This window comes from Erpetoichthys calabaricus, chromosome 2 (assembly GCF_900747795.2).
Source record: "Erpetoichthys calabaricus chromosome 2, fErpCal1.3, whole genome shotgun sequence".
Taxonomy (NCBI): domain Eukaryota; kingdom Metazoa; phylum Chordata; class Cladistia; order Polypteriformes; family Polypteridae; genus Erpetoichthys; species Erpetoichthys calabaricus.
Genome location: NC_041395.2, coordinates 265295475 through 265322359, shown reverse-complemented (window position 1 = coordinate 265322359; position 26885 = coordinate 265295475). Strand labels below are relative to the sequence as shown.

The window sequence follows — 26885 nt, the reverse complement described above, 5'->3', positions numbered from 1 at the left end:
GTGATGAATCATGCTGTGCTTTTAGATAAACATGAATATCAACTTTATCTTTGATATCTCTGTCTTTTGAAACTATTATCGCTGACAATTCGTCACATGTTGGTTTATTATATATGCGCGCGTGATCTTTTTTGAAATCCAAGAAAACTTCTTTGTCTGTGTTTTTCAGATAAATTTCGTGTAAAATGCAATACTTTTGGATGTATGGATTTGTATCCATTATTGGCTGTAGAATTTCTAATGCGTCCAATCGTTTATCTCTTTTGATTCAATGTTGCATCGCTTCTCCGTGATCATAAATATACACCTGACTGAATTGTGGTTTCTTTGAAATTAAACTTGTAATAGCTTTAATTGTTGTAGGACCACAGATTCTCATATGGTCCTGAATCGTGTAAATCTACGTTTTGAGCATTGAATGATGCGAATGCGAACAGATTATTGTAGATTTGGATATTCTGCCTGTAGTGTCTGTGGATTTCACTTTCACCAAATAACAAATCTTTTATTTCTCGCAGATGCGCCTCTTCATTGGGAAGAAACACTACTTTTCCCTGATGGCAACACGAACTAGATGATCTACTGTAGAAGTCTCTGACTTAAACTTTAAAGCTGAACAATATCTACATACTTCTGTCATATCACCTATGTCCATATATTCAATCTCTTTTTGCCATTCCATTATTTCACCGAGTAATAATTTCCGTTTGTTAGCGCTAATGCGATCTTTACTATCAGTTTTTTGAGACTTCTGAATTTTACTACTTTCATAATCTCTAACCTGCTCTGCATGTGTATCGCACCAACGTTTTTGAACCTCTACGACGTTCTACTTTGTCTTCTACTCTTTGTCTTTTATTTCCGCCCCCGCTTGGACCTGGCTAGGTTTTCAATTCCACATGGTCCGGGCTGATTATTACTTTCCCTATTTTCCGAATTTACACTGAGATTATTATTGTTCTTTTTTGAATTATTTTCTCTCCAATGCTTTTTGGCCTCTTTTTGATGCGCTGCCCTTTCTTCGTCGCTTAGTCTTTGATGTTTTATCTAGAACGTATTAAATTATTGTTCAGAAAAGGACTACATCAAAGGAAACAAATAGATTGTATGTCTTGTATTAAAATGAGGAAAACGTAAAAATTTATAAGAGCTGAGAGCACAGGAACTGTGTTTGGTAATAGCATTCACACGAATGAGAGGTGAGTGGACCGTGGGCCTGGTTAAATCTCTTGCCACAACGTCTCGTCTCACAGGACTTGAAATTATCTCTCTGAAAAGGTATTGACTCAGGATTTTCTTGTATAATATAAAGATTAGTTCTTAATTGATGTGAATGTCATTTTTTTGTTTTTCTATTTTGTTTCTGCAAACTGGTTGTTTTATATGTATTTATAATAGCCCATGTATCACTTGTTCCTAAGCATCAGTTACAATTTTTAGGTTTAAACTATTAAAAGCTCGCATTCATAAAATATTACATTAGTATATTAAATAATAAAAAGTACCACAAATGCTGTTTAAGTTATAAATGTTATACTAGGCACTTCTTTTATCCTTAATATACCGTTGTGGGCTGCATTTTTCATATCCAGTAGTTTCTGCACATTTGAAATAGCTATGTTTTCAGAATCTTGCATGCTGTGTAAAAATATCACCATGACTTTACAAAAATATCATTCAAAATATTTAAATAACAAAATCTGTAAACACTTACTGGTAGAGAGTACAATAATATTCCTAAGAAGAGCAATACTAGGAGCAAAATAATAAGGCCAATGAAGATCCACTTGAATCTACGCCACACAATGAATTTCATTGTCTTGCATGGATTTGTGAACCACAAAAAGGATGTGTCTGGCCGACTGAAGAAAAGAAAAAACAAGGACTCTGGTTATTTATTTGTTTTTACCTTAAAGCATTAAAAACTAGGCAGATATAACATTATCATCACTGAGAAAAAAAATGTAGCTGGTTAAGCAACTTAAAATATCTAATAAAAGAAACAGAAAAATAAGAGTTAAAAAAATGCTAATTTTTTTTTCCGGCACCACAGGATCATATTGCTATAACAAAGTGGTCTACCAATCAGGACAAACAGAAGGTGCCACCAGTCATATACTGTGCTGTGCCAACACAGGGCAGCGCTGCCAGTCTAACCTGCTTCTTTTCAAGGACCTTAGATACTACTGACTAGGGGTTAACCCCTAACAACTGCACGTTTAACATTTAAACTTGACAAACTGCTTGGCTGACCTGAAACTCTGGTAGGCATTTAATGTGCCATTCAGCTTCTGTGTGTACAATACAAGACATAGTCACACATATAAACTGAGTTATTCGCTGGAGCAAACCGAATTTGCAGATGGTGGATTCTCATTTCTCAAATGCACTACCCAAGAATTAATACTTTAAGTGGAAATCTACAGAAACTGTAGGCAGCACATTAGTGCAAAGACTGTGTAAGATTGACTCATCTTGACTGCAACTTACAAAGTGCTTTCATAACAAGCAGTTTCAGTGTATATTAAATATTCTGTGCTAAAATGATTTCCCCCTTTCTTATAAATGCCTAACTGTCCTAATTGTACCAACAAATGGCTTTCTAATGTCACTTTAATCACAGAGCTGAAATTCATTGTAATGAAACATATCGATTTACTCTTTTCTTAATACCACCTTATTTTGTGGCGTGAGACAAGCAGAACCTCATTTCTGTTCATAAGCATTTCATTCTTAAACTGTATGTGAACCTTCTGGACAAATGATAGCACCGTTGATTTCTCAATGTTAGTATATGACATTAAAGAAGAAAATAATATATGAAGCTGCGATGTTATAATAAGGGTTAATTAGAATATTGACCCAATTTAATTTAATCACTGTTGTGAATTTGGTTATCATTTTTTTTTTTTTTAAATAAAATTTGTTGCTCAAAATCAGCTTCTCCAAAACACTGTCAAAAGGATTACACAACAAGCATCCGGAAAAAAAGGAAGTTTGAATTCTCACTGCACCTAATGAGAGGTTGGATATTAATGCCAATTCACTTGCTTCTACTTACTTTGGTGGGTCCAGCTTTGGATTCATGTTGGGTTCGTCTCTCCCTTTCCCAGCTGGCCTTTCTTCAACCTCTTTCTCTCTGAGGATTTCCAGGGTCATCTCAACTTTTCCCTGGTTATACAGATGGAGTTAGCTTCATAGCAGTGCGCTCACCAAAGGTTTGTATAACGGGGTTTGATTAAGATGAATGTCAAGTTACAGAGTTAAGCTCTCATACAGTCTATTTTGCTAAAACATAAGAGCCATAACAGGAAAAGATCACTCTGGAAAATGTAGTACTTGAGTTTTAGCACAGAATAAAACACAACTGGGAGACATATAATGGAGTTGGGACAACTATATAAAGAACCCAAATTCATTAAGGTCCTACAAGAAGACAACAAGCGGACTATTTCTTCCAGGATAAAGTGAAAGGTCAACATATCACATATATAAATGCTAACTACAGACAATAAAAATCTTATTCCATAATCAAAATGATGTAAAGTTTAACAGCGGAGTCAAGCTTTGCCTAAGAACAACTTCATTATCCTTTATCTTTTTATTACTCATTGGTTTCTTTTAAAATGAGCAAAGTCATAGTGTGCTAGAAACAATTTTGACAAGCACTAAGGGACAACATATCATTTTGTTCATGACCTCTTTCTTTTTTGCAAAGGAAAAGTCATTTGAAAAACCATCTGGACAGGTTCTGGTGCTCTCTGCAATGGAACTTCAACCTATAATACAGTATGTTATACTACTTACAGCTAAAACGTGTTTGCCATTGTCCTCTCTGACACAAGGCCACCATCCCCTCACAGTTTTCTGTGAAAACAGACATGATGTGTGCGAAGGCTTTGAAGGGGTAGAGCCTTTGGTCTCTGGAATCATTTTCAAATTACATGTTGCTGAGGTTTTGGCAGGAGGTATTAAGTGGCGTAAGTCCAACTCCAGTGTCCCTGTAGTTTAAAACAACAAATGCAGGTTTTGTTTCAAATATATTTCATATACTTTAGACCATGTTTCATTAGGGAAAAAGTAAACTTTGCTAACCTAAGTAATCATCCAATGAGAACTTGTCATTGTCCCAGACTTGTACGATAAGCTTTGGAGGTATCCTAAATTCAGTCTTGTCAAGACTCCAGAAGTGTTCCTGTAAATGGTCAGATCAGATCAGGATTTCATTTTTTTTCCCTTACAAACTCAAAACTAAACATTAAAATGTGTACTGTATGTTACATTTAATGCTTACCACTACACGTATTTTAGTACCCAAAATACAAAATGAATGTTTACTGTATCACTTCCTTCAAAATATTATTAAGTTGTAGATATTCCAGTTCAGTGCAGTGTTATAATTACATGACTCCTTCTGACAGCTACATTTATATACTTCTACCTTTACGCAATTACAGAGAGCAGTAATGCAACAGAGTCATGTAAATGGCCAGAAATACTGACATACTTAGAAGTCCAACATGTTCAGTTAGTTCAATATAAAATGAATAAAGGATTGAAAAAATTCAAATAAAAACTAACTTTTTTAGAAATGAGACATAGCTGTTCAGCTGGCAGGTAGTCGAAGGGGAAAACATATCTCCAGTTGAAATTACCATCGCCATCAAGTGACCGGTAATGAACATCAGTTTTCTGCTTATGCTCCTCAATGCCTGGCATCCATCTAGGAAGAAATAAACGGTAATCTTCAAAGACCAGCAACAAGAACAGGGCAAAACATGCAGCAGAGGTACAAGAGACCACTTTAATCAAAAATTCCATTGGTCATGCTCTACAGTTATTTCTGATTATTTTTTGGAGAGTCTGTGATATTTTCAATTACATTTTCCCATGTTTAGTTTGTTTGCTTGTTATGGATGTAAAACTGCTGGAGGACGTATTTTAATTTGTTGACCTACTACAAGTAGACACAATATTACTGAAGAGTGTGAGGCTCCAGTAACCCGTCTAAATAAAACACTTTTTTTTTTTTTTGGTAAAAAATTTTATGTTTCCAAATTAAGCACTCTAAGCTATAAATCTTTCTTTGCCCCATGAAATCCAATAAGTCAATCCCAACTACTTTTAAAATTTTGGTTTCTGGTTTGCATATTCAACTTGTACCAACTGGAGAAATGAACCAATATGATTTTTTTTTTTTAAACAAACAAGAATTGTTCTCATTGGTCACAGCCTACAAATGCAGCAGCCTACTACTTCTGATTTTTTTCCATTGCAAGTGTTCACTGTTTTGTGACGAGTTCCTCAATAAAGCTATTTATGTAAAGCTGAGCCAGACTAGAATACTTAATAAAATTACAATAGGAAAAAAAGACAATATATTTTTAATTTTTAGTATTTTTACATTCAGGAGTAAAGCAAAATTGAGGATTAGTAAGTTATTGACTGATTAAGGAAAATAGGGAAAGATAAGAAAAAAAAGGTAAATTATTAACTATCCTTTTGAAATACTGAAGGTAGTCTATAACGGAATAATCAAGACATTCCTAAACAATTTTCGGCTTAATAAAATCATCTATTTGCTAATCCAAATTTAGGTTAGTAAACATGCAGCATACTGTGCACAATTGTTACATAACTTAATAATGCACTACACAGTTCGATAACAATTGTAATTCTTGTACATTGAGATAATAAGCTGACTTCATAACCATAAATCAAGATGCCAAATATATGCATGCGCATCTAACACTTGGGAATTCAGTTCAACAACACAAGCATTTAACACCCAGAATTTTGTTAAAATCCCTTGTTATTGAGTGGCACTGCATTCATACACAGTAGTTTTAAGTTACTAATTGGTAACCTGTCAGCTACTGATAAAAAAAAGTGATTCAAGTGAAATTCAATTTGTAGCCATTAAAACAAGAAAAAGGGCATTCAATTCTTGTCCGGAACTGTTTTAATGCATTAATTCTATGTGTCTGCTCAACATTTATTATTTAAACAAAGATATATTGTAATGGGGAAAAAATTCAATTTTGTTGAACCGTCAAACACGTCCTGTGGTTTTTCTGTTAGTACGACGCCCATTTTCTCCAGTTAGGATGACAATCTTTGTGATTGCAATCCTAAAGATGCATCAGTTACAGAAATTAAATGCATATCTTCAACCACATCTGCAGGAATCGAAGAAACTGGAAAGAGTGGTTTTGTTAGGTAAGTAGGGAACAAGTACACAGTAATGTGCATGATGGGGCATTTTAGGAAATAGCACCATGTCACAATTATATATATATATTGTCACACACGTGCGCATGGGAGGACTCATGCCAGGACTCAATTATACGGGTGGCTGCCCCAAACCTTTCTATGACTCTGTGTCAAGTTTGTGACAATAATAAATATATTATTGAAAGCTCAGGAATAAAAAGTACTTTATGATACGTGATTCATTTTTTCTCCCTTTGTGGATCTCCAGCTGCAAATATATATATATATATATATATATATATATATATATATGAACAAAAAAAACACTGTCCTCCTCCACAGGCATAAATAGAACTGATTTTGCTGGTGTGATGTGGATTATCTACATGACACACCTGCAGAAAAAACACAAAGGTTAAACACTTAACTGTAAATGAGACTTTGAGATTTTAGTACACAGTATTTCATTTTTCTACCCAAAAAACATTTACAGCCTCCCAAAAAACATGTCTGAGTAAGTTACTTTTTGCAATTGCAAACTTGCCTGCAAAAAACTTAGCAGGGCAAATTAGTTCCACACAGACATGTAACTTAGATCATATCACAGTGTTAAGTACGCTATAACCAACTGAATACCAGAAGCTGCTCTGGATTGTTTGGGAAGATCTTCTTGTAGCATTTTAAGTATACAACAACATTTTTTCTAGAATATCTTTGTATTGAGGGGTACAGAGTTCATTGTAATTGCTTCTTTATAACTTTAAAAGTAAGGGCACTGTAGACTTTTCACCCTGATACTTGTTTACCTTAGAGCACCTCAATGGAACAAGACCAGAAGGTGCAGGAGCAGAAAGAGCAGATCGTACGATAGCGGGTAAGCTGCAGGCAGGCTTTTTTTTTTTGTCTTTTTAAACTTTTGTTGTTGCTCTCTTATCTCTCACCTCCACCTTCTTTTTATTTGCCCTGCTAACGTGAAGCAGTTTTCAATTTTCCTGCCTAAATTCAGCCAGTTATTTACACATGGCTACTTGAAAAGAAATGACAACAAACCGAGCAGTTATCGGAGCATCAGCAAGGATCTGTGTAGTACCTTGAGAATGCATACCATTTAGCGGTGAAGTTATGCATTTCTGCCAGTTCAAAGCTGATCAAGATCATTTTTAAAATGTTCATCATTTACCAATGTCTTCAAATAGCTGTGGAGCTTGAGGGCTACAGTATTCCTCAAAATGCCTTGATCAAGTGAATAGTGCCAGATATAATGGAGTAAAACTGACATCCCGCTATGAATACAAACTGCTCACACAGCTTCTAAAACAGAATACTGTCTAAAAAGGAAACTCTGTGGTGGGAGAAAATGTGATGAAGATGCTGAAAGCTTTCTGGGAAATAAAAAAGAGTTCGGTTTCATTACCCTTTCACATAAATGTCACTCATTTTTTCTCCAGTAATGCTGGTTTCATCCAGAATAACATCTGATGTGTTCCAAATAATAACACGTAGGACATATCTGCATTAAAAAGAAGGGAAAAAAGCGCAACCATTATGCAAAAGGGAAAAAACAGTATAAAAATTTACAAAAAGATTTTATACAGGTGAGAAAAACAGTAAAGAACATTATTGGCCATTATGAATTCTCTGATCAATTGCGCCAAAGTCAAAGATGGAGTACCCTGAAAAATTATACTTTTATTTTCATCCTTCTGTATTTACTCAAAGTAGTGGACCTTGCTGACTGGCAAAGAAGCTACCAGGGGGCAAGGGCATTACCACTGTGCCATGCAGAATTGCCAAAGGATACCTCCAAAGGAAAGAAAGGCAGAGAAGCACACTGACAGTCAGAGTGCACTTCTAAATATCAGAGGGTGACGGTAGTGGCCATAAGGGAGTAACAAATTCAATTCACAGGATTGGTGTCCCTGAAATGAAACTCTAAAATGCTGTTGTCAATGACATAAATATTAGCCTTGGCCATTCTGGGAACTGCATACACAAGCAGATGATCAATTGGTGCCATCCTGCTTTACATATTGTCTGCCTACAGTATAAGACACTGTCACTGATTGACTAATCAATTACCTGGTTAGCTAAAGGCTCAGTGTACATAAATGCATACAGTTGTACATATTTTTGGCTTACTTTTTAGGTTTTCGTGGAGTGATATCGAATGGCGGGCCAGGAACTCCAAGGCTCTTGGGGAACACGTCAACCCACATCTGTAGTTTTCCCTAATAATCAACAGGACACATTTTAAAATTTTCAGGAACATAGCAATAACAAAATACAACATCGAGGCACAAATAGATTTTTACTTCACAAGAGCCGACATATTTTCTAAAAGTATTTCAGGGTGTCCTCTGGACTGATATTAGAAAGTATGTTGTATTTTCTTACTCACAATCAACAAGATTGTGGTGGTCTTTACTACTGCTGATCACTCAACACCTCTTCTGCTTTTAAACTGAAGCTATTCTGACATTTGAAAGGTATGTAATGACTATTGATTGGATAGTGATTTGTGCAAGATTACAAGATTGAATTTGCAGTGAAGGTTAGACTCGATCTACAAACAATTTTACAAAACTGTGGCTTTTCGTGGTTAACAACATTTGTGCAAGTGATATAGGAAGAAAGGTGCTTAGTTCCTGTCACATGCACACAATATCCCCTCAATATGCCCATCCCATTTTAATAGTTACTAATTATTGAAAAAGTACTAGCTAGAGATATCCCAGTTAGTCCTTATCCCTCCCACTATACTACCTGCATACTTGCATTACTGCCCAGTGGAGCACTTGGGTAAACCAGTTGTCACCTGTCAGGGTCATACAACACCATGACAGGCAAACTGAAAGGGAAAAGGGCTGCATGTGGTGCTATCAGCAGGTGACATGTTACTGGGCCCTCTGCCCAAAAAAGAAGTTTGAATTCTGAGGGGGCGGCTATTGCCAGCAGAGGTGGGCAACCAAGTACACACACAAGCAGCGGCAGAAGCAATATTCATTGTTTTCCCACCACCAAAAAGACCTTTAAAAATTCTTTTTAGAGAGTTTTGCTTTGTATGTTTACAAAATCAAAGGCAAAACAAATTTTAGTATCAGTTTCAAAGAACTTCATGAAAATCAAGTGTCTGTTTCATTTATCATTAGTAATGACCTTCATTGCTGTTTAACTTGTATAATTTTTAATATAGACTTGTAGGAGAGAGCAAAATAAATACTTGAAAGACATATTGAGGAATGGTCATTGTTATTTTAATACTGCACACGCTAATGAGAGATGGAACGAACATATCAACTAAAGCACATTATTGAAAAAACACCACATGGAAAAGCAATACAAAGCAAAAACTGTGATCATCAGCTGAAGTCATTGTGACCTGTAGTCGTGTAGTTTGAACCAACTACCACCCGCCATCTAGATGATATGTAACGTGATGCCAACTTAATTTTCTTTTCCAATAGAAAAACAAGTCACAGCCTGGTTACAGATAAAGGGGTTAAGTGCTATACTGGAAAAGGGGCAGCATTATTTCCCTGGGTTGGTTCGTCACCCAGTGAGACAGGGCAGTTTTATATTTTCCTTAACATGTAAATATTGCTACTCACTCATTCATTTTTAATCCAGTCCAGTGCCAGAGCCAACAGAAGTCAAATAAAGCAAAGGTCAGACCCAATTCCAGGCAGATACCAGTCCACTACAGTACACAAACACACATTTACCCAGACTGTGCCATGTAAGAGCTGACAATTAATGAAGTCTTTGGAATGTGGGAGAAAAGCTGGAACACCCAGAAGGAAAAAGCCACTCAGACAGAGGAAGAAAGTGCAGAATCTGCATAGGTTGTATCCTGACACTATGAGACAGCTCTAATGACCACAGTTGTCTACCCAGAAATTACTAACATTTTTTTCTGATAAAAAAATCACTGCAAAACCAATTACATTCACAAATGGCTATACATCATTTAAAACAAGAAAAGATAGTTAAACTGGCTAAACTTAGTTGAAGATAGTTAAACTCAATCTTCATATAATTCAACACTTCAGCATGTTTGCTCGATTCATCCATCCGTTTCCTTAAGTGCCTTAATAACATTCACGATCGTTTTTTTTCTCTGAATATATTCCATTTTATACAGTAAGCGGTAAATGAAGCAGCTACCGAAACACCTTCATTTACCAATAACATTGCATGCCTATTTATTATTAAAATAATCCTCCTTACTTGGGAAAGTGTAGGTTGGAATGAGCTATAAAGTGTCCTGGTCTCAACATGCTCAGTAACCAGCCGCTTTGTTCTCAGGACATGGAGGGCAAGACGCTCATTTGGTGGGCCCAGGTGTTCATGGAGAATTTTATTGGCTTCTGTACATGAAACACAATAAAAGATAACACTGAGAGGGAGAGCAATATACACACTATCACGCATGATTGTCTTCCAGGCTAAAATGAGGTCAGTATTACCACTCTGGTGCAAGAGGGGGTGCTGTTGCTAATAGTTTCTTCTTTTTCTCCCACATAACCAAGAAGACAACCAGTGTGGGCACCCAAACCCAACTGTGATGCCAAGAGCTGACCTTGTCCCTTTCCAGTCAGGGCACCATAAAAATGCATTACCCCAGGAAGCGGTGTCTCACTTACGACCAGGACTTGATAACATACAAGTTTCACAGTGAGATACAAGATCGAAAGAAAAATGCAGAGAACGCTGTGGGCTGATTTACTGCTCAGCGACTTTTGTTTTTAGCCATTGTGCACCCTTTTGCTTTCCTTTTTGATCTAATTAAATGGGGATATCAGGTAAGTACCCCAGCGATTGTTCTGGTTTACTCTATTTCCCTACCACCAGTCACAACATTTATTGTTTTCTTAAAACTATGAAGGAACACATGTAACTATTTTTATGATCAAGATTTTAAATGACTGGTAAAATGGCAGTTATGCTGTAACAGTCATTGGAATTCTGAAAACAACAAGGAAAGTACAGAGTTTTAGAAGATAAATGAAAAAATGTCTTACAAATGGAACATTACACTCAAATGAATAATCTGCAATATTTTTACTTAAGCCCATCATCATAATATTCAATCCAATCCACTCAATCTATTTCAGGGATGATGGAGGTCAGAGCCCATCCTGGCAAAACTGAGCATACGTGAGGGGGAAAAAAAAAAAACCTTGGACAAAGTTCCAGTCTTTTGCAGGACACACCCACTTACACACCCAAACTCACTGTGGGAAATTTATGAGTGAATACCGGTTTGAATTCTCTAAATCACTGTCATAATATGAAGATTTTTTTAAAAAATGTCATGTTTCTGCACAGTCTCAACAGCATGTGTAGGGTTTATTATTCAATGAATTTTTGACATTCTGAAACCAAATCCTACTGTTCTTATACAGCAGAGTGATGTAATTTGTTCTAACTGTACTACTTACCAAACTCCTCCAGTGTGTAGTCACGTCCTCCAAAAGACAACATTTTACCATTGTCAGATTCAACTGGAGGAGAGTTGCCTTTTAGCCGGGCATAATTCTGTAAAATCTGGGAAGGTTTGAGTTGGTCCCTCCACTGGTTCAATCCAGAGCTGTGGATAAAAATAATGTAATAGGGTGACTAAAAAACACATTTATTGTGTGAAAACCTCAATGAGGAAGAAACCCAACCTGTGTCTTCATCTTCCAATCACCATTTTTGACAAGAGTGAACAACTGCTTTTGGGCTACACGCTACCGAATGTATCCTTAATACGCGAGCAGAGAAAGTAGTTCAGTCAGCAAGGACAACTGCTAACAGAAACAAATTCTGCCTTTCACAATTTGAAGGCTCCTTCCAGCTACAACAATGCATTCACAAAATACATGCAAATGGAATAAACTCTCCAAATAATTTTTGAAAAAGGCTTTGATTACTTACTGAGCAATGTACTGTCCATTATTTTTTGTGTTCAATTCTCTCTACTGAAAAAAGCTTAAAAGTATTATTGTGCCTATATGTTTTGGATCAACATATCCAGTCTAATTTAAAACAAATGCTTTATAAGTGCTCAAGCAAAGTCATCTTTCATTTGTATACATTCTGCTTTGCCAAAGAGAGAATAAACTGTGTGACAGAGGGCTTTGTGGCACCACTTCCACTGCAGCCAGACGAAGGTCAAGAAAAACCTGGAGCACTTCCGGGTGCACTATAAAAGGAGCCACCTCACCACTAGTCAGAGAGCCAGATGTGGAGAACAAACTTACGAGGAGGAGTAGAGGCAAAGAAAGAAAGAAAGAAAGAAAGAAAGAAAGAAAGAAAGAAAGAAAGAAAGAAAGAAAGAAAGAAAGAAAGAAAGAAAGAAAGAAAGAAAGAAAGAAAGAAAGAAAGAAAGAAAGAAAGGTCTGTGTTGTATTTGGTGCTTTATAATGAGCTGTGAAGTGGGGAGCAACAGAACATGCTTCTCCACTGAAGAATAAAATGTGTACCCTGTTGAACTTGTGTCTCAGCTTGTCTGTGTCGGGGTTGGGGGAGCTATATGCCCCCTGGTGGTCCACAACTGTCATTACAAAACATTAAACAGTATTAAATAAGGAACAGTAAAAATGCCCTATCATTGATTTTGTAAAGGAAGTTATTTCAGACCAGAACCAGATAATGATCAAAAAGCATCAGGATCAAGTGTTACAGAGGATCCACTAATGAATAGGATGCCTGACTGTTGCAGGACACAATCACATTCACTCGTACGGGTCAGTTCTGATATATTTAAGTCATATCTAAAGTTTCTGATTGTGAGTGGGGCTGGACCCAGAAGACAACAGCACTGAGTGCTCTGCTAAAAAGCCATCAAGAAAATGAACACAAAATTGTGCTTTATCAGCTTTATCTTTGTCAGCATCATTTGTGGATATATACTTACTCTGCTGTCTGCCAAGTGAAATGTACAAATCTAACTCAAACAAATACTTACATGCAATAACTTTGCTGCAAGCCACAGTGTGACCCAAAGCGGGAAAGCAGACGATTTTCCAAATCTATCACGGTGTCACCAACTTTCTCATCTTTGCCAATCATGTCATAGTCATAAACTGAAATCTTTAAGTCTTTCTCTTGTGGGATGAAGCAAGTAAGTTCATACATCCTTAAAATACACAAAGAAAGCAAATTTTAGATGTGATACACTTTAATTCACAAAACTATACAGTGTACAACAAGGTATACAAAAGGTCATATGTTACCTTCCAAACATGGGATTCAATGTATTTGGAATGTAATGATCTCTATCTTCTATCACCTTCTTACCCAAACTTATTTTGATGTAAGGGTCACACTGTGAATATTAAAAAAAATTGTTATGATGATGAAAATGCTGTCAAAATTAACGCAGTAACTGAGTAAGTTGTGCATGTAATAAAAATTAAATTTAAGTTACCTTTAAGCAATCAGTTATACACAGCTAAATATTGGTACTAACCACATTAGGCCCATATTATAGACAAAGGTCATTAACAGATACTTTTTTTTTTTTTTAAATATTAAAGTTTTTGACAGAGTAGTTTCAAAAAAGGAGTACTTCTTAAAAAAAAGTAAGAAGTGAGATCATCAAACAATACTTCACTAAACTCACCAGACCATTGTTGTCTTTAGGCTGTAGATCTACACCTCGAACAATGTAGATCCTGACAATACATTCCTGCGGTCCGCTCTCAGGTAACTCTCTGAATTGGCGAGGGGGTGCTGGAACACTAGGGTCATCTGATAAGGGGTATATACTGAATGAACCCTAAAGGTTAAAGTAATAGAAACATCAGTATACATTAGAAACACAAAAATATACAGTGGTGTGAAAAACTATTTGCCCCCTTCCTGATTTCTTATTCTTTTGCATGTTTGTCACAAAAAATGTTTCTGATCATCAAACACATTTAACCATTAGTCAAATATAACACAAGTAAACACAAAATGCAGTTTGTAAATGGTGGTTTTTATTATTTAGGGAGAAAAAAAAATCCAAACCTACATGGCCCTGTGTGAAAAAGTAATTGCCCCCTGAACCTAATAACTGGTTGGGCCACCCTTAGCAGCAATAACTGCAATCAAGCGTTTGCGATAACTTGCAATGAGTCTTTTACAGCTCTCTGGAGGAATTTTGGCCCACTCATCTTTGCAAAATTGTTGTAATTAAGCTTTATTTGAGGGTTTTCTAGCATGAACCGCCTTTTTAAGGTCATGCCATAGCATCTCAATTGGATTCAGGTCAGGACTTTGACTAGGCCACTCCAAAGTCTTCATTTTGTTTTTCTTCAGCCATTCAGAGGTGGATTTGCTGGTGTGTTTTGGGTAATTGTCCTGTTGCAGCACCCAAGATCGCTTCAGCTTGAGTTGACGAACAGATGGCCGGACATTCTCCTTCAGGATTTTTTGGTAGACAGTAGAATTCATGGTTCCATCTATCACAGCAAGCCTTCCAGGTCCTGAAGCAGCAAAACAACCCCAGACCATCACACTACCACCACCATATTTTACTGTTGGTATGATGTTCTTTTTCTGAAATGCTGTGTTCCTTTTACGCCAGATGTAACGGGACATTTGCCTTCCAAAAAGTTCAACTTTTGACTCATCAGTCCACAAGGTATTTTCCCAAAAGTCTTGGCAATCATTGAGATGTTTCTTAGCAAAATTGAGACGAGCCCTAATGTTCTTTTTGCTTAACAGTGGCTTGCGTCTTGGAAATCTGCCATGCAGGCCGTTTTTGCCCAGTCTCTTTCTTATGGTGGAGTCGTGAACACTGACCTTAATTGAGGCAAGTGAGGCCTGCAGTTCTTTAGACGTTGTCCTGGGGTCTTTTGTGACCTCTCGGATGAGTCGTCTCTGCGCTCTTGGGGTAATTTTGGTCGGCCGGCCACTCCTGGGAAGGTTCACCACTGTTCCATGTTTTTGCCATTTGTGGATAATGGCTCTCACTGTGGTTCGCTGGAGTCCCAAAGCTTTAGAAATGGCTTTATAACCTTTACCAGACTGATAGATCTCAATTACTTCTGTTCTCATTTGTTCCTGAATTTCTTTGGATCTTGGCATGATGTCTACCTTTTGAGGTGCTTTTGGTCTACTTCTCTGTGTCAGGCAGCTCCTATTTAAGTGATTTCTTGATTGAAACAGGTGTGGCAGTAATCAGGCCTGGGGGTGGCTACGGAAATTGAACTCAGGTGTGATACACCACAGTTAGGTTATTTTTTAACAAGGGGGCAATTACTTTTTCACACAGGGCCATGTAGGTTTGGATTTTTTTTCTCCCTAAATAATAAACACCATCATTTAAAAACTGCATTTTGTGTTTACTTGTGTTATATTTGACTAATGGTTAAATGTGTTTGATGATCAGAAACATTTTGTGTGACAAACATGCAAAAGAATAAGAAATCAGGAAGGGGGCAAATAGTTTTTCACACCACTGTATTAAGTAGCCAACATTAAATTATGTTTTATATCTCTCTATTATAAAAAAAAATCCTGGGATGAGACAAGACTTTTTAGCCTGGGACGAGACAAGACTTTTTCAGAAAAAGAGATAATTTTATTTCGCGCGAGACGAGACTTTAACACTAGAATTACCAGAGCCTACGAAAAAACTCGTAGATCCGGCCCACATTAAATCGCTTCTTAAAACCGTTCTCACCTCTCCGCCAGCATCTTTTGTCATCTAAATGTACTGATAAAGACAAGCTGCAAACAGCCGGCTATTCCATCCCCCCAACGACTTAGAACGTAAACAAGCTTTTCCCAGCTCATGCCTTGATTGATTATCTGGGAGTGAAGTGGAGTTTTAGAGTAGAAATAACAGATTGTTATTTGGAACACACGCATTTCATATGTGTTGCATTTCTACAGCAATCTGTGTAAACGCATTGTTAAAACAGAAACGTTTTATATATTCTAGTAGCAAATGACAAAATGTAGGCATAAACTATATAATGTATAAAGCCTGAAGTCCAAATATCAAAGGTACAAAAAAAAAGCCACCGCCAAAAAAAGCCGCCTTAGTGTGTGACATTGACACGCATCAGCTATCACTGCTTCCGTGGCGCAACAGTATCAGTCGCTGACTGGGAATCAGAAGGTCATGAGTTCGATCCTGCACAACTCCCTTTTGAGAAGTGTTCTTATTTTCACTATTTTAGAATAAAAAGATACATTTGATTTCAGTCTGTAACAGCCGGTGTAATTTATGATATTTGTAAAGGTTAGCTTTATTTTTTTTTAAATTCACTTTTCATTGTCTCAGTCGCGTTCAGGATCCTTTCCTGCCCCATCTGACACTCGCTATAGTTCTGCAGTGTATCACGATACATACGACCGCGTGTTTTTTTCCCCCAATATTGCCAGTCCCCACGTGTTGCTGTATGCTGTTTCTTTTGTACTCCAGGACATGCAGAGGAAAGCATAGTAAAGAGCAGTAACTTCAGCGCTATATGCAATCATCAGACACTCCCCATCTGATACTGCTGTTTTCACATAAAGACGCGCTAAAGCTCTGCAGTGTACTTGTGGCTGCATTGTCGTACCAATGCTTGCGAACTGAAGTGTCTGCATGCACTTTTCATGGCATTACACGTGTATTTTTTGAGTATGCCCATGTAGCTCAAACACAGGGACATATGTTGATGTAAAAGTATAACAAAACAAGTGCACATTTATTCAAGACTATAACCGAAGAAAACAGAAAGCAAGTTACAGTAGGCGGTTGATATGACAGCTTGCGTGGTGGAATGCTAAGAACTGCTGATTTCCATTCCGTGCTATATAACTGTTAACAGGAACAGGAATCAGCATGGGCATACTGACCCCATCTGCGATTATGCAACCCCATACATTACAAGCTGCAATGTACTGTGTGTGTATTGTCGAACACCTTTCTCTCATTTCCAGCATTAAGGTTTTCAGCAATTTGTGCTACAGTAGCTCTTGTGTAGGATTGGACCAGACAGGCTAGCCTTCGCTACTCATGAACATTAATGAGCCTTTGGGCACCCGTAACCCTGTTGCTGGTTCACCAGATATCCGTTCTTGGACCACCTTTGGTAAGCAATAACCTGCACACCAGAACAGCCCACAAGACCTGCCATTTTAGAGGTGCTCTGACCCTGGGATCTAGACATCACAATTTGGCTATTGTCAAACTTGCTTAAATCCTTACGCTTGCCATTTTTTTTCTGTTTATAACACATCACCTTCAATACCTGACTGTTCACTTGCTGCTTATAGTAAATCCTATCCCTTGACAGGTGTCACTGAAACGTGATATCAATGTTACTCAATTAACCTGACAGAGGTTTTAATGTTGTGGCTGATCAGTATAAGCTGGGCTGATACAATTCAAAATCTAGTGTCTCTTTCTTTGAAATATTCGTTCTGGTCACAGTTAGTATTGTGCGATGGCATTACATTGTAGTCATAACAGTGTTTTTTTACTTGAACTACCTATTCCAATAAGGACTATATTTATTAGGCTACCAATCTAATTATTCGTTGGACTTGGTACTCCAATATTGATGGTACGGCAAAGGAGATCGATCACATCTTTGTGGACAGACGGTGGAGGCTCTTGCAAAAATGTGCCCGGTTTGTGAATTCTGACCACAGACTTGTTGTTGCTACTGTTAGGATCCAGCTTAGGTCCAGTAGGTTACCACCTACTAGGAAAATGAGCCTGGACTTGGCCAGACTCCAAGATCATGCTGTTTCTAATGATTTTGCACGTAGTTTGTGTGAGGAACTTGCAGATTTAGGTACGACTGCCGATCCTAATTGTGATGTGGGAGACCTTCTGTGACAAGACCCTGATGGTTGCCGAGGGTTGTGTTGGTGTTACCGGTGTTCCCAGAAGGAGATGTTTCATCTCACAGGGTGCCCTGGGTATCATTGAGAGGAGTCACAGTGCAGGGCTCAATGCCAACTCTGATCCATACCGGGAACTGAGAAGGACGGCTGAGAGGGCTCTGAGTGCAGAGAAGGAGGCGTTTGTTAGAGGAATCTGTGAGCAAGTGACACACCATCTGTGGTCTAGAGACCCACGTCCTGCGTACAGAGGAATCGAAGCATTACGCACATCCAAATCTGTTCCTCGGACAGTCGCAGTCAGGGCGGCTGATGGAATGGTCCTTACGGATAACACTGCAGTTATGACCCACTGGGCTGGCTACTTTGAGCAGTTGTTCAAAGCTGATCCTCCGGCTAGGACGCTGGATATCTCTGGGTCCACAGTCCTTGAGGCTGATCCTCCAATTAGCTGTGAATCACCCAATCTCACTGAAATTGCACAGGTGGTGAACCAGCTGAGGGGAGGAAAGGCTGCAGGGATCTGTGGTATCCGGGGTGAACTTCTCCAGGCTGGTGGCACTATGGCCATGTAGCTCGTTTCCCAGAGGGTGATCCAGCTCATAAGATCCTCATTGTTGGGGACCCGAGTGGCTGGACCAGGCCAAGGGGTTGCCCACGTAACACCTGGGTGTGACAGATAGAGGGTAATTTCCAGAGGGTGGGACTGGAGGGGTTGCAAACCGGGATCACAAGTTGTTTCGTCGTGTAGTGGGTGTGACAACGCACTGCACAAGTGCATGATCCCGAACTTGACTTGAATCTAATTAAAAACTTCCACGGAAAGGAGTCGTTCTTATCCTACTAGAATACTAAGGTGGTCTTTTAAGTAAAACTTTCTTACCTTAAATTCTCCCACGACTGATGGATCATCCTCGTCTTCATCAGCTTTACCTCTATAGAGTTTGAAGGTCTCACAAAAGTCATTTAGCCCCTTGAATTCTGTAATGTCTTCCAGCTCATCATCATAGACCTAAAAGGGCGACCAAATATTTTCAATTAGGGTTGAAATTAATATTTCACTAGAAGTATTGTATCTTTTATCAGTTCCATTGACATTGTAAAGTGCACTTACAGTACGTTCCATACATTTTAGTGAAGATTATATAATTACTGAAGTAATTTGGGTGATGATTATCAAATGCTTTGAATTCACCTAATTTTGAATAAGTTATTTAGAAAGTCTTGACAAAGCGCTATATAAATGTAATGAATTATTATTATTATTATTAAATATGCTTAGGGAGATAAACATACATAAAGTATTGATTCTGAAAACCTGGCACAGATTTTTAAAGTTAAAGTGAGAACTGGCCCTTTTCTACTGAGACCTGGTCAAATAAAAGATGTTCTTTGGTGATGTTGTGGCAGTTTAGCTGCATGTGATTGTACAAAGTTTCATACCAAATATAGATTTGGCCATGGGAGAGACACAAACAATCACACACAAACAGGATTAATTAAAAAAATTAGCTAACAAGGAAGGAAAAAGACAGAATGAATCTAAACACTTGGAAAACAAGAGCATTCAATTCTAATGATGCAAATTAAAGTCAGAAACACTGAAGAGGATGTGGAAGTGGTGCAGAGCTACAAATATCTGAGGGTTCACATAAACAACCAACTGGACTGGTCTGACAACACAGTGGTGCTGAACAAGAAGGACTAAGCAGATTGTTAAGGAGACTCTGTTCTTTTGATAAATATAGAAAGCTGCTGGAAATGTTCCACCAGTCCATAGTAGCCAGTGTGGTGGTCTACGTTGCAGTCTCCTGGGAAAGCAACTTGAGCTCAAAAGACACACAATGCCTGAACAAACCTATCAGCAAACCCTGCTCCATCACAGCTAAACCTGGACACACTGGAAGCTGTTATGGAAAAAGAGGATGGTGGCAACTTTGGATGCCATCATGAGAAATCCCCACTTGGAGCACTTTTAGCCACAGGTTTATTCCACCATGGTGTGCTAAGAAGTGGCTCTGGGGGTCTTTTCTGCCCACTGCTATCAGGCAATTCAATGTTAAGTTCACTTTGAAATAGCTGAACAATATGTATTTATTTATATTTATTTATTTATGAACAGACTGGCTGTATTATTTGTCCTGTGAGTCTTTATCCTTGTTTTTTTATGTTTCTGCTGCTGTATGCATCTTAATTTCTCCATAGGATTAATACAGCTTATCTAATCAAATCGTCTTATTCAACCAAGAACAAAAAAAAAATCCATAATTCAAAAACTAAACAACAAACAATAATCTCAGAACCATAGAAAGGAAAACGTGCAATAACCAATAAACCTGATATTTGAAAAAGGGCCTACAATACAGCCAAACAACTGAGGCTAACTTGGTCATTTTGTTACACTCATATGCTCCCAGACAGATGGCAATTCAGTGTTGCCGAGTTGGAAATACCACAGGAATTCTCAACAAACTCAGAACTACAACTCTAACAGTTCGAAAGAAAATAACTACCCCAGCTGTCTGAGTTGTGGTGTAATGCTGACCGTTCACCTCATCAGTTGTTTAAAATAAAACATATAACCTGGGGCTTCATGTATAAACGGTGCGTACGCACAGAAATGTTGCGTACGAACGTTTCCACGCTCAAATCGTGATGTATAAAACCTAAACTTGGCGTAAAGCCATGCACATTTCCACGGTACCTCATACCCTGGCGTACGCAATTTCTCCGCTTGGTTTTGCAGACTGGCAGCACCCAGCGTCAAAGCAGTGCTACTGTTCCTGTGTGGTCACCCATTCTTTCTTAGACCCACATTCCTGACGCAGCTTTGTAAATACACTGAAATTAACTGCATATTGTTTATTAGTGTAATGCATTTGATTGTAATTAACCTGTAGCAATATAATGGTCCAGGGAATAGCCATAGTATTACAAATACCATGACTGCTTTAGCGTTGTTACGCTCACTGCATCTTCTTCTTCTTTCGGCTGCTCCCGTTAAGGGTTGCTACAGCGGATCATCTTTTTCCATATTACTCTCACTGCACCACTCGGAGTATTTATATCACTGTATCTGAGTGGGGAATCACAGCAGCAGCTGATCGGAAAGAGAATTATCGGTATACAGTTTCAAGCACACACTACCTCAACCACAGCAAAACGCGTCAAAGCCATTCCTGTACGGACCTCACGTTTCAGAAACAGTTTCATCCCAAGAACTATAAATGCACTCAATCAGTCCATCAAGTGCTCCTTGTAGAACTGTTTGTACTTATAAGTACAATTACCCCACTGTAAACTTGCACTACAGTTATAATATTGCACAACCTGCGCCACTTTATAAAGCGCGTATGATGATGATATCATTTTTAAGATGAAATGCAGCAAAATATGTTGCTTATAGTATACAGATAAAACTTTAACTTTATTTAAATAATCTGTATTGTTAATAATTAAACATGTGAGGACACGGTGCCGCAGCACTAGCTAGTTCACGGATAGCTCCTGCCTTGCGCTGTATTATTGCTGGTGCTGACGCAACACTGGAAGGATAGACGGTTAGAATAATTAAACATGTACTATGAAGATATTTCAATGTTCCTTAAAAGTTTTGAAGAATCTGCGTTTTAAGCTTACAGATGGCTTAACGTCTATTACAGAGCTGATTGTGTGGCGATTGGGTATTTGGAGAAAGAAAAGTAAGGACAGGAATTGGAGGTTAGTACGTTTGAAAGAGACAGTACTTCTGTAATAAATTATTTCATCGAAGGTCGCACATGGTGCAGCAAGCCTCTTGCGTGAGATATGAACAATCACTGCACCACCGTGTTCCCATGTTTAATAACATGCTTTCATTCCTATCATCATGAAAAAGATATCACGTATACATCTCAGTATTTTAATTATTCAGAGAGCTGTAATATCACGAATGCAATGGATTCTGTGTCCTGTCGGAGAAAGAGAAAGAATGGAAGCACGTAGTGATTCACACACATAGAGCACATAGAAGATCAAATACAGAACAAAGCATTTAACGTGCTACTTGAGAAACTAGTAAAATAAACGATTTTAAGATGAAGTTTATGATGTTCTACTTTAATGACAAAATAAACTACGTGATTAAAGTGGAAATTTCGAGATTAAAGTTGACATTTCGTGCTTTTTTCCCACTGTGTGCCTATTTTTTTTGTCTGTACCCTAATAAGCTTTCACATGACACTCAGACGGTGGGCTACAAGTCGCCTTTTCACGCCGACTTTGATACGTGACTTCTTTTTTATTTCGGGCACTGTGCGACTTTGTGAACTTGAGCTTTCGAGTTTCTCCGACATTATATCACTCGATCAACTTCCTTTTGTTGATTATACCACTGTTTAAACCAACAAATAGTACGCTTTTTCTTTGCCTCCACTTGGTATTCGCTGAAATTCTTATATTTTCCCCCGTGCTTTTCCCATTGTCTTTTCACAGAAGGCTATTTATATCTATTTGCATATTCAAAGAGGCGTAATTCTGGGAGGAGTTGGGGCGGGACAGAAGGCATGTGCACGTGCGTTACTTTTCACGCTGATCGGCATTTATGTAGTGGAAGAACGTGAAAGTTTGCGTGCGCACAGATTCCTGCATCTGGATTTTTCTGTGCGTACGCACATTCCCGCTTTTGTGCTTACGCCATGTTATAGTGTGAGTTCTACGCACGGCGTTATACATGAGGCCCCTTGTCACTCGAATTTCACTTTTTTGTTCAAAATGCACTTGGAGTGAAGTCATACATATTCAACATATTTATTTTTCTCTTTCAATAAATATTATCATTTATTTTTTTTGTAGACCAAGTTACAAATCAACAGCAACCTCTCATTTTTAAGAAATCTCCAACCGGAATTCCACGTGAACTCTGCATTGAAATGGGAAGGTGAAGTATCACAATTCGAAGGTAAAATAGCCCGAGAGCACATGAACGCAGCATTTCTTTTGCCCCTCAGGTGATTCCATTATGATTAACGCTGTCAATATTTAGGGCAGAAAAAGCCACCAATTCTCCAATCTTAGTAGGAAGGTGCAAAAAATTAACATATAATTAACAAATAATTAAGAAAAGGAACATACCGTATATACTCGAATATAAGCCGAGTTTTTCAGCACCAAAAATGTGTTGAAAAATGTCACAATTGGCTTATATTCGAATCAGGTCCCGCTGCCCCCCCGGTATACGAACAAGCCAGTTTCCCTTTCGGTTTGTGCACGCCAATGATTTCCACACGTGTTCAGTCTCTCCCTGTGCATTCCCTATGCAGCCAGCGAGAGAGAGAGAGAGAGAGAGACAGACACACACACACACGCGAGAGAGAGAGACACACACACACACGCGCGAGAGAGAGAGAGAGAGAGAGACACACACACACGTGCGAGAGAGAGAGACAGAGACACACACATGCGCGCTTATACTCGGTATATATGGTAGCTTAAAAGTAAAAGCAAGATTGAGCTCAGATAGTAAGGTTTAACAATAGTTAAAGGGTAGATAGAATATGCAGATAAGTAAATATAGCAAGGCTTGTGAACAAACAATTTAAACAATCAGGTTAATGCTAATGAAACCATTTCTAGAAGCATCCTTTGCAGTATTATTATCCATCGTAGACGTGTGTATTTTTCTGACCACTTAAGACCTTAAGCTACTGCACAACTCCCTGACTCTGACAGAGACAATCTGTATCTTCAACCATTTTTTTCCCACTTAAAGCCAATTGATGCTTTCTGCAAGTACTTATTCACTTCTGCTGTTAGTCTGTACAGTCGGAAATACACCACAGTATGATCTTTTTTATTAAGAAGTGTAACAAAAGTGCATCTGTTATAGAAGTATATGCATCAGTTACCATGAACTTATTATTCTTTTTCATTATATAATTTTTTTATTCAAAGCAGCTGCTTCATCCTGCTGCTCTGTACATAACACATTACATTACTGTAATTACGTAACTGTTAATCAATATTAATAATCAATACCTTTTAACAAGTAATGGACAATAACTAAAGGAATATAATGAATACATTCTTGTTAAATTGACATACATTTTTCTGCACTTGCACAATGAAATAGTTCAGAACCTTTGAAATTACTGTAGATTATTTTTAAGATATTTTTTACCTTCAGTGTGTCATAACCCTTCTGTATGTACTGTCCACATTTTTCAATTTCCCCAATTGAGGAGTAAAATTTGCTCCACCAATCAACTGTTTCTCTTTCCTGAAAAAATGAAAGAAGTTTCAAAGCATACTCAAAGGATCAGTTTACAGTAAAAATTAAAGTATACCTCAACATAGTAGCTGAAGACAAGACAAAAGAGTTTCCCTGTTCCCTGGTCTGTATTTGTTTAATTACCACATTAAGGCAATACTCCTGATCACACATAAATTGGGGTTCACTTGAATAATAATATAGGTTTACTGTAGTTCACATTGTGGGTGTTAAATTGGATAAGCATTCTGCTGTATGTCCAGAGTGCACACAGTAAAGAGTTTTTATAGCATTAGAACACAGGCCATTCAGCTCACCAATCCTTTTCCCCCCAGTTACTCACAACATATTCATATGTCTAAGGTTTTCTGTATGAAGAAAAAACATCTATTTATGTCAAAATTATTCTTGAGCAGTTCAATCTTTAGCTCATTTAAAGAGTCTATTGTATTATTTGAAAATAACTCAAAGCAGGGTAGTGTCAGTATTTCCAAGGGTTCAAATTGTGGCCTGTTCATGCTCAAATGGTGGACTTTGCATTTTCTCACTATATTTGCATACATTTTCTACAGGTTCTGATGAAACCATTTAACCTAGTGTGAAGGAGTGAAATTTTGTGAGTGTGTTTGTATAAGTCTACCCAGCAAAGGGCAGGCATCTGGTCCAGGATTGGTTCTTGCTATGCCTGATGCTGTTAGACGAGTTAATTATTCCCTATGACCCTGTAAAGACTCTGTCACATTACACAAATATTCTGTTAATTTTTCAGATGTAGCCTTAATTTATATAATCTTTTAAAGTCGGAGGTAGTCTGTGGCACACTTCTGTGAAGTCAACTGCCTGATGTGACAACCCAGCGATTTACTTCAACTACTCTGTGACTCTCTCTGCTAAAGTCAAACTCTTTAGACTTATGTTGGGCTCTGTGTGCCCCAATCTGAAGGTACAATGTGTAGATAGCAGCAATGAGGAATAAGGAACACAGGGGACCTCACAAACAGAAGATAGGCTTGTCTATCTGATGTCTCCTGTTTTATATACCATTACAGAATGGAAAAATGAAAAAAAGAGGGCCAAGACTCCTGCTGAATGTATCACAGATTTTAACACTTTAAACAGCACTGGCTCTATCAGGAAGAACTCTATTGGCTATCAGAAAAATGTCAGTAAATGTGATATGGTTTTAAATTGACATGGTCCATTGCGGAGAACAGCATCTGTGGAGAGCAAATCTGACATACTCCATGGATAGAAGTCCCATAATGTGACAAAGGCTTATGTGAACAAATGGGTTTGTATCTTTTTTTTCTATTTAATACTTAAAACACTTCATTTTGTTCTGACAGATGCACACTTACGTTGAATAGACTGAGGTTGAATTTTAAAGCACTTACACATTGTATTAGATTATTATTGTTAATCCTGGCATTTAATACACAGCTAATAGTTATTACTGACATTATATAGTCAGAGAGTCAGAGGTTGGGAGCATGTGCTGATTACAATGGGTGACACCTCAGCACCACACTGGAACAGTATTTTACAGTGGTTGGAGTGCCAATCCTGCCACCAACCTCTGAGTTTTCCCTGCATGTTGGAGGACCTGCTCGTAGGGCTGGATGCAAGTTGACATTATATCCAGGACGTTTAATAGCACAGCACTTTATTTCAGAAACAATCAAATACAAGGTTTCCTTCATTGTTACTACAAATCAGCTACCTCTGCTACTACATCAGAAAATATAACAAACAAAGATGATTTCATTAAATTAAATACTTTGCAAATATGCTGTATCTTATTTTTTACTTTTTTTTTATTATAGTTTTGGAAAATAATAGACTATTGAGTAAATAATAGGGACCGCTTACCAGTTCCGCTTTCTTTTGTAATGGTTTATTTATTGATTCCACAAGAATAGGCCATACAAAACAAAATAATAAATTAGTAATAAGACAATTCAATGAGGTGCTTATTTTGATCAACATAACTCCAGCAGTAAGTCACAAGTTCAGAGACTCATCTCTTTAATTATAGCTATTTCTCGTTGTAGTCAACATACATGTCAATAAGGAGGCTTAACTGATATATACCCATATATCAGTTAATAGCTTTAAAAAATAAATCCATACCTAATAAATCATTTAATGCTGATATAAGTACAGTATATCTGAATTATGTTTATATACCCCCAAACTAACACTGGTCCCCCTACAAAGTATGGATCTGTTCTCTGAGCTTGTGACGTTCTGTGTACTGATTCACTTAAAAAGAAGTTTAACATGTGAGTGCAGGAGAAATTAGCATAAAAGCGATCTGTCGACTTGGACAGGACAGGAAAGTTAGTGTGCGACTCTCCGCTGATATTAACAATAAACTTCAGGGCGACATAGAACTGGAATATTCTACGCATTACATACCTTCTTCTACAAACATAATTCTTTTATATATGACATAATGATACATTTTTATAGGGATGGGAGAGGCAATATCAGTCAGAAACTAATGTCCACATCAACTTTAAGAAAACAGGAAACACAGTAGAAATGTCACCATAGTTCCTCCTGGATAACCAATGAGAATACATTTCAAACATGCATTCTTTAAAAA

The 26885-nt window shown here is 37.7% G+C and overlaps 1 protein-coding gene across 2 annotated transcripts in view; it reads right to left on the bottom strand.

The window, feature by feature from the left end:
• Positions 1-26885, bottom strand: part of LOC114647017 (myoferlin-like) — a 156301-nt gene that overhangs the window by 1725 nt on the left and 127691 nt on the right. For both annotated transcript variants that reach the window (XM_051923754.1, XM_051923755.1), the window contains 15 exons: positions 26147-26158; positions 24188-24286; positions 18914-19042; positions 13823-13978; positions 13434-13525; positions 13166-13336; positions 11655-11803; positions 10441-10580; positions 8353-8441; positions 7628-7723; positions 4582-4723; positions 4096-4195; positions 3808-4001; positions 3062-3171; positions 1715-1862 (listed from right to left, as the gene is read on the bottom strand). In XM_051923754.1, the coding sequence (XP_051779714.1) occupies positions 1715-1862; positions 3062-3171; positions 3808-4001; positions 4096-4195; positions 4582-4723; positions 7628-7723; positions 8353-8441; positions 10441-10580; positions 11655-11803; positions 13166-13336; positions 13434-13525; positions 13823-13978; positions 18914-19042; positions 24188-24286; positions 26147-26158 (1827 nt within the window). The remainder of the gene's footprint in view (positions 1-1714; positions 1863-3061; positions 3172-3807; positions 4002-4095; positions 4196-4581; positions 4724-7627; positions 7724-8352; positions 8442-10440; positions 10581-11654; positions 11804-13165; positions 13337-13433; positions 13526-13822; positions 13979-18913; positions 19043-24187; positions 24287-26146; positions 26159-26885) is intronic.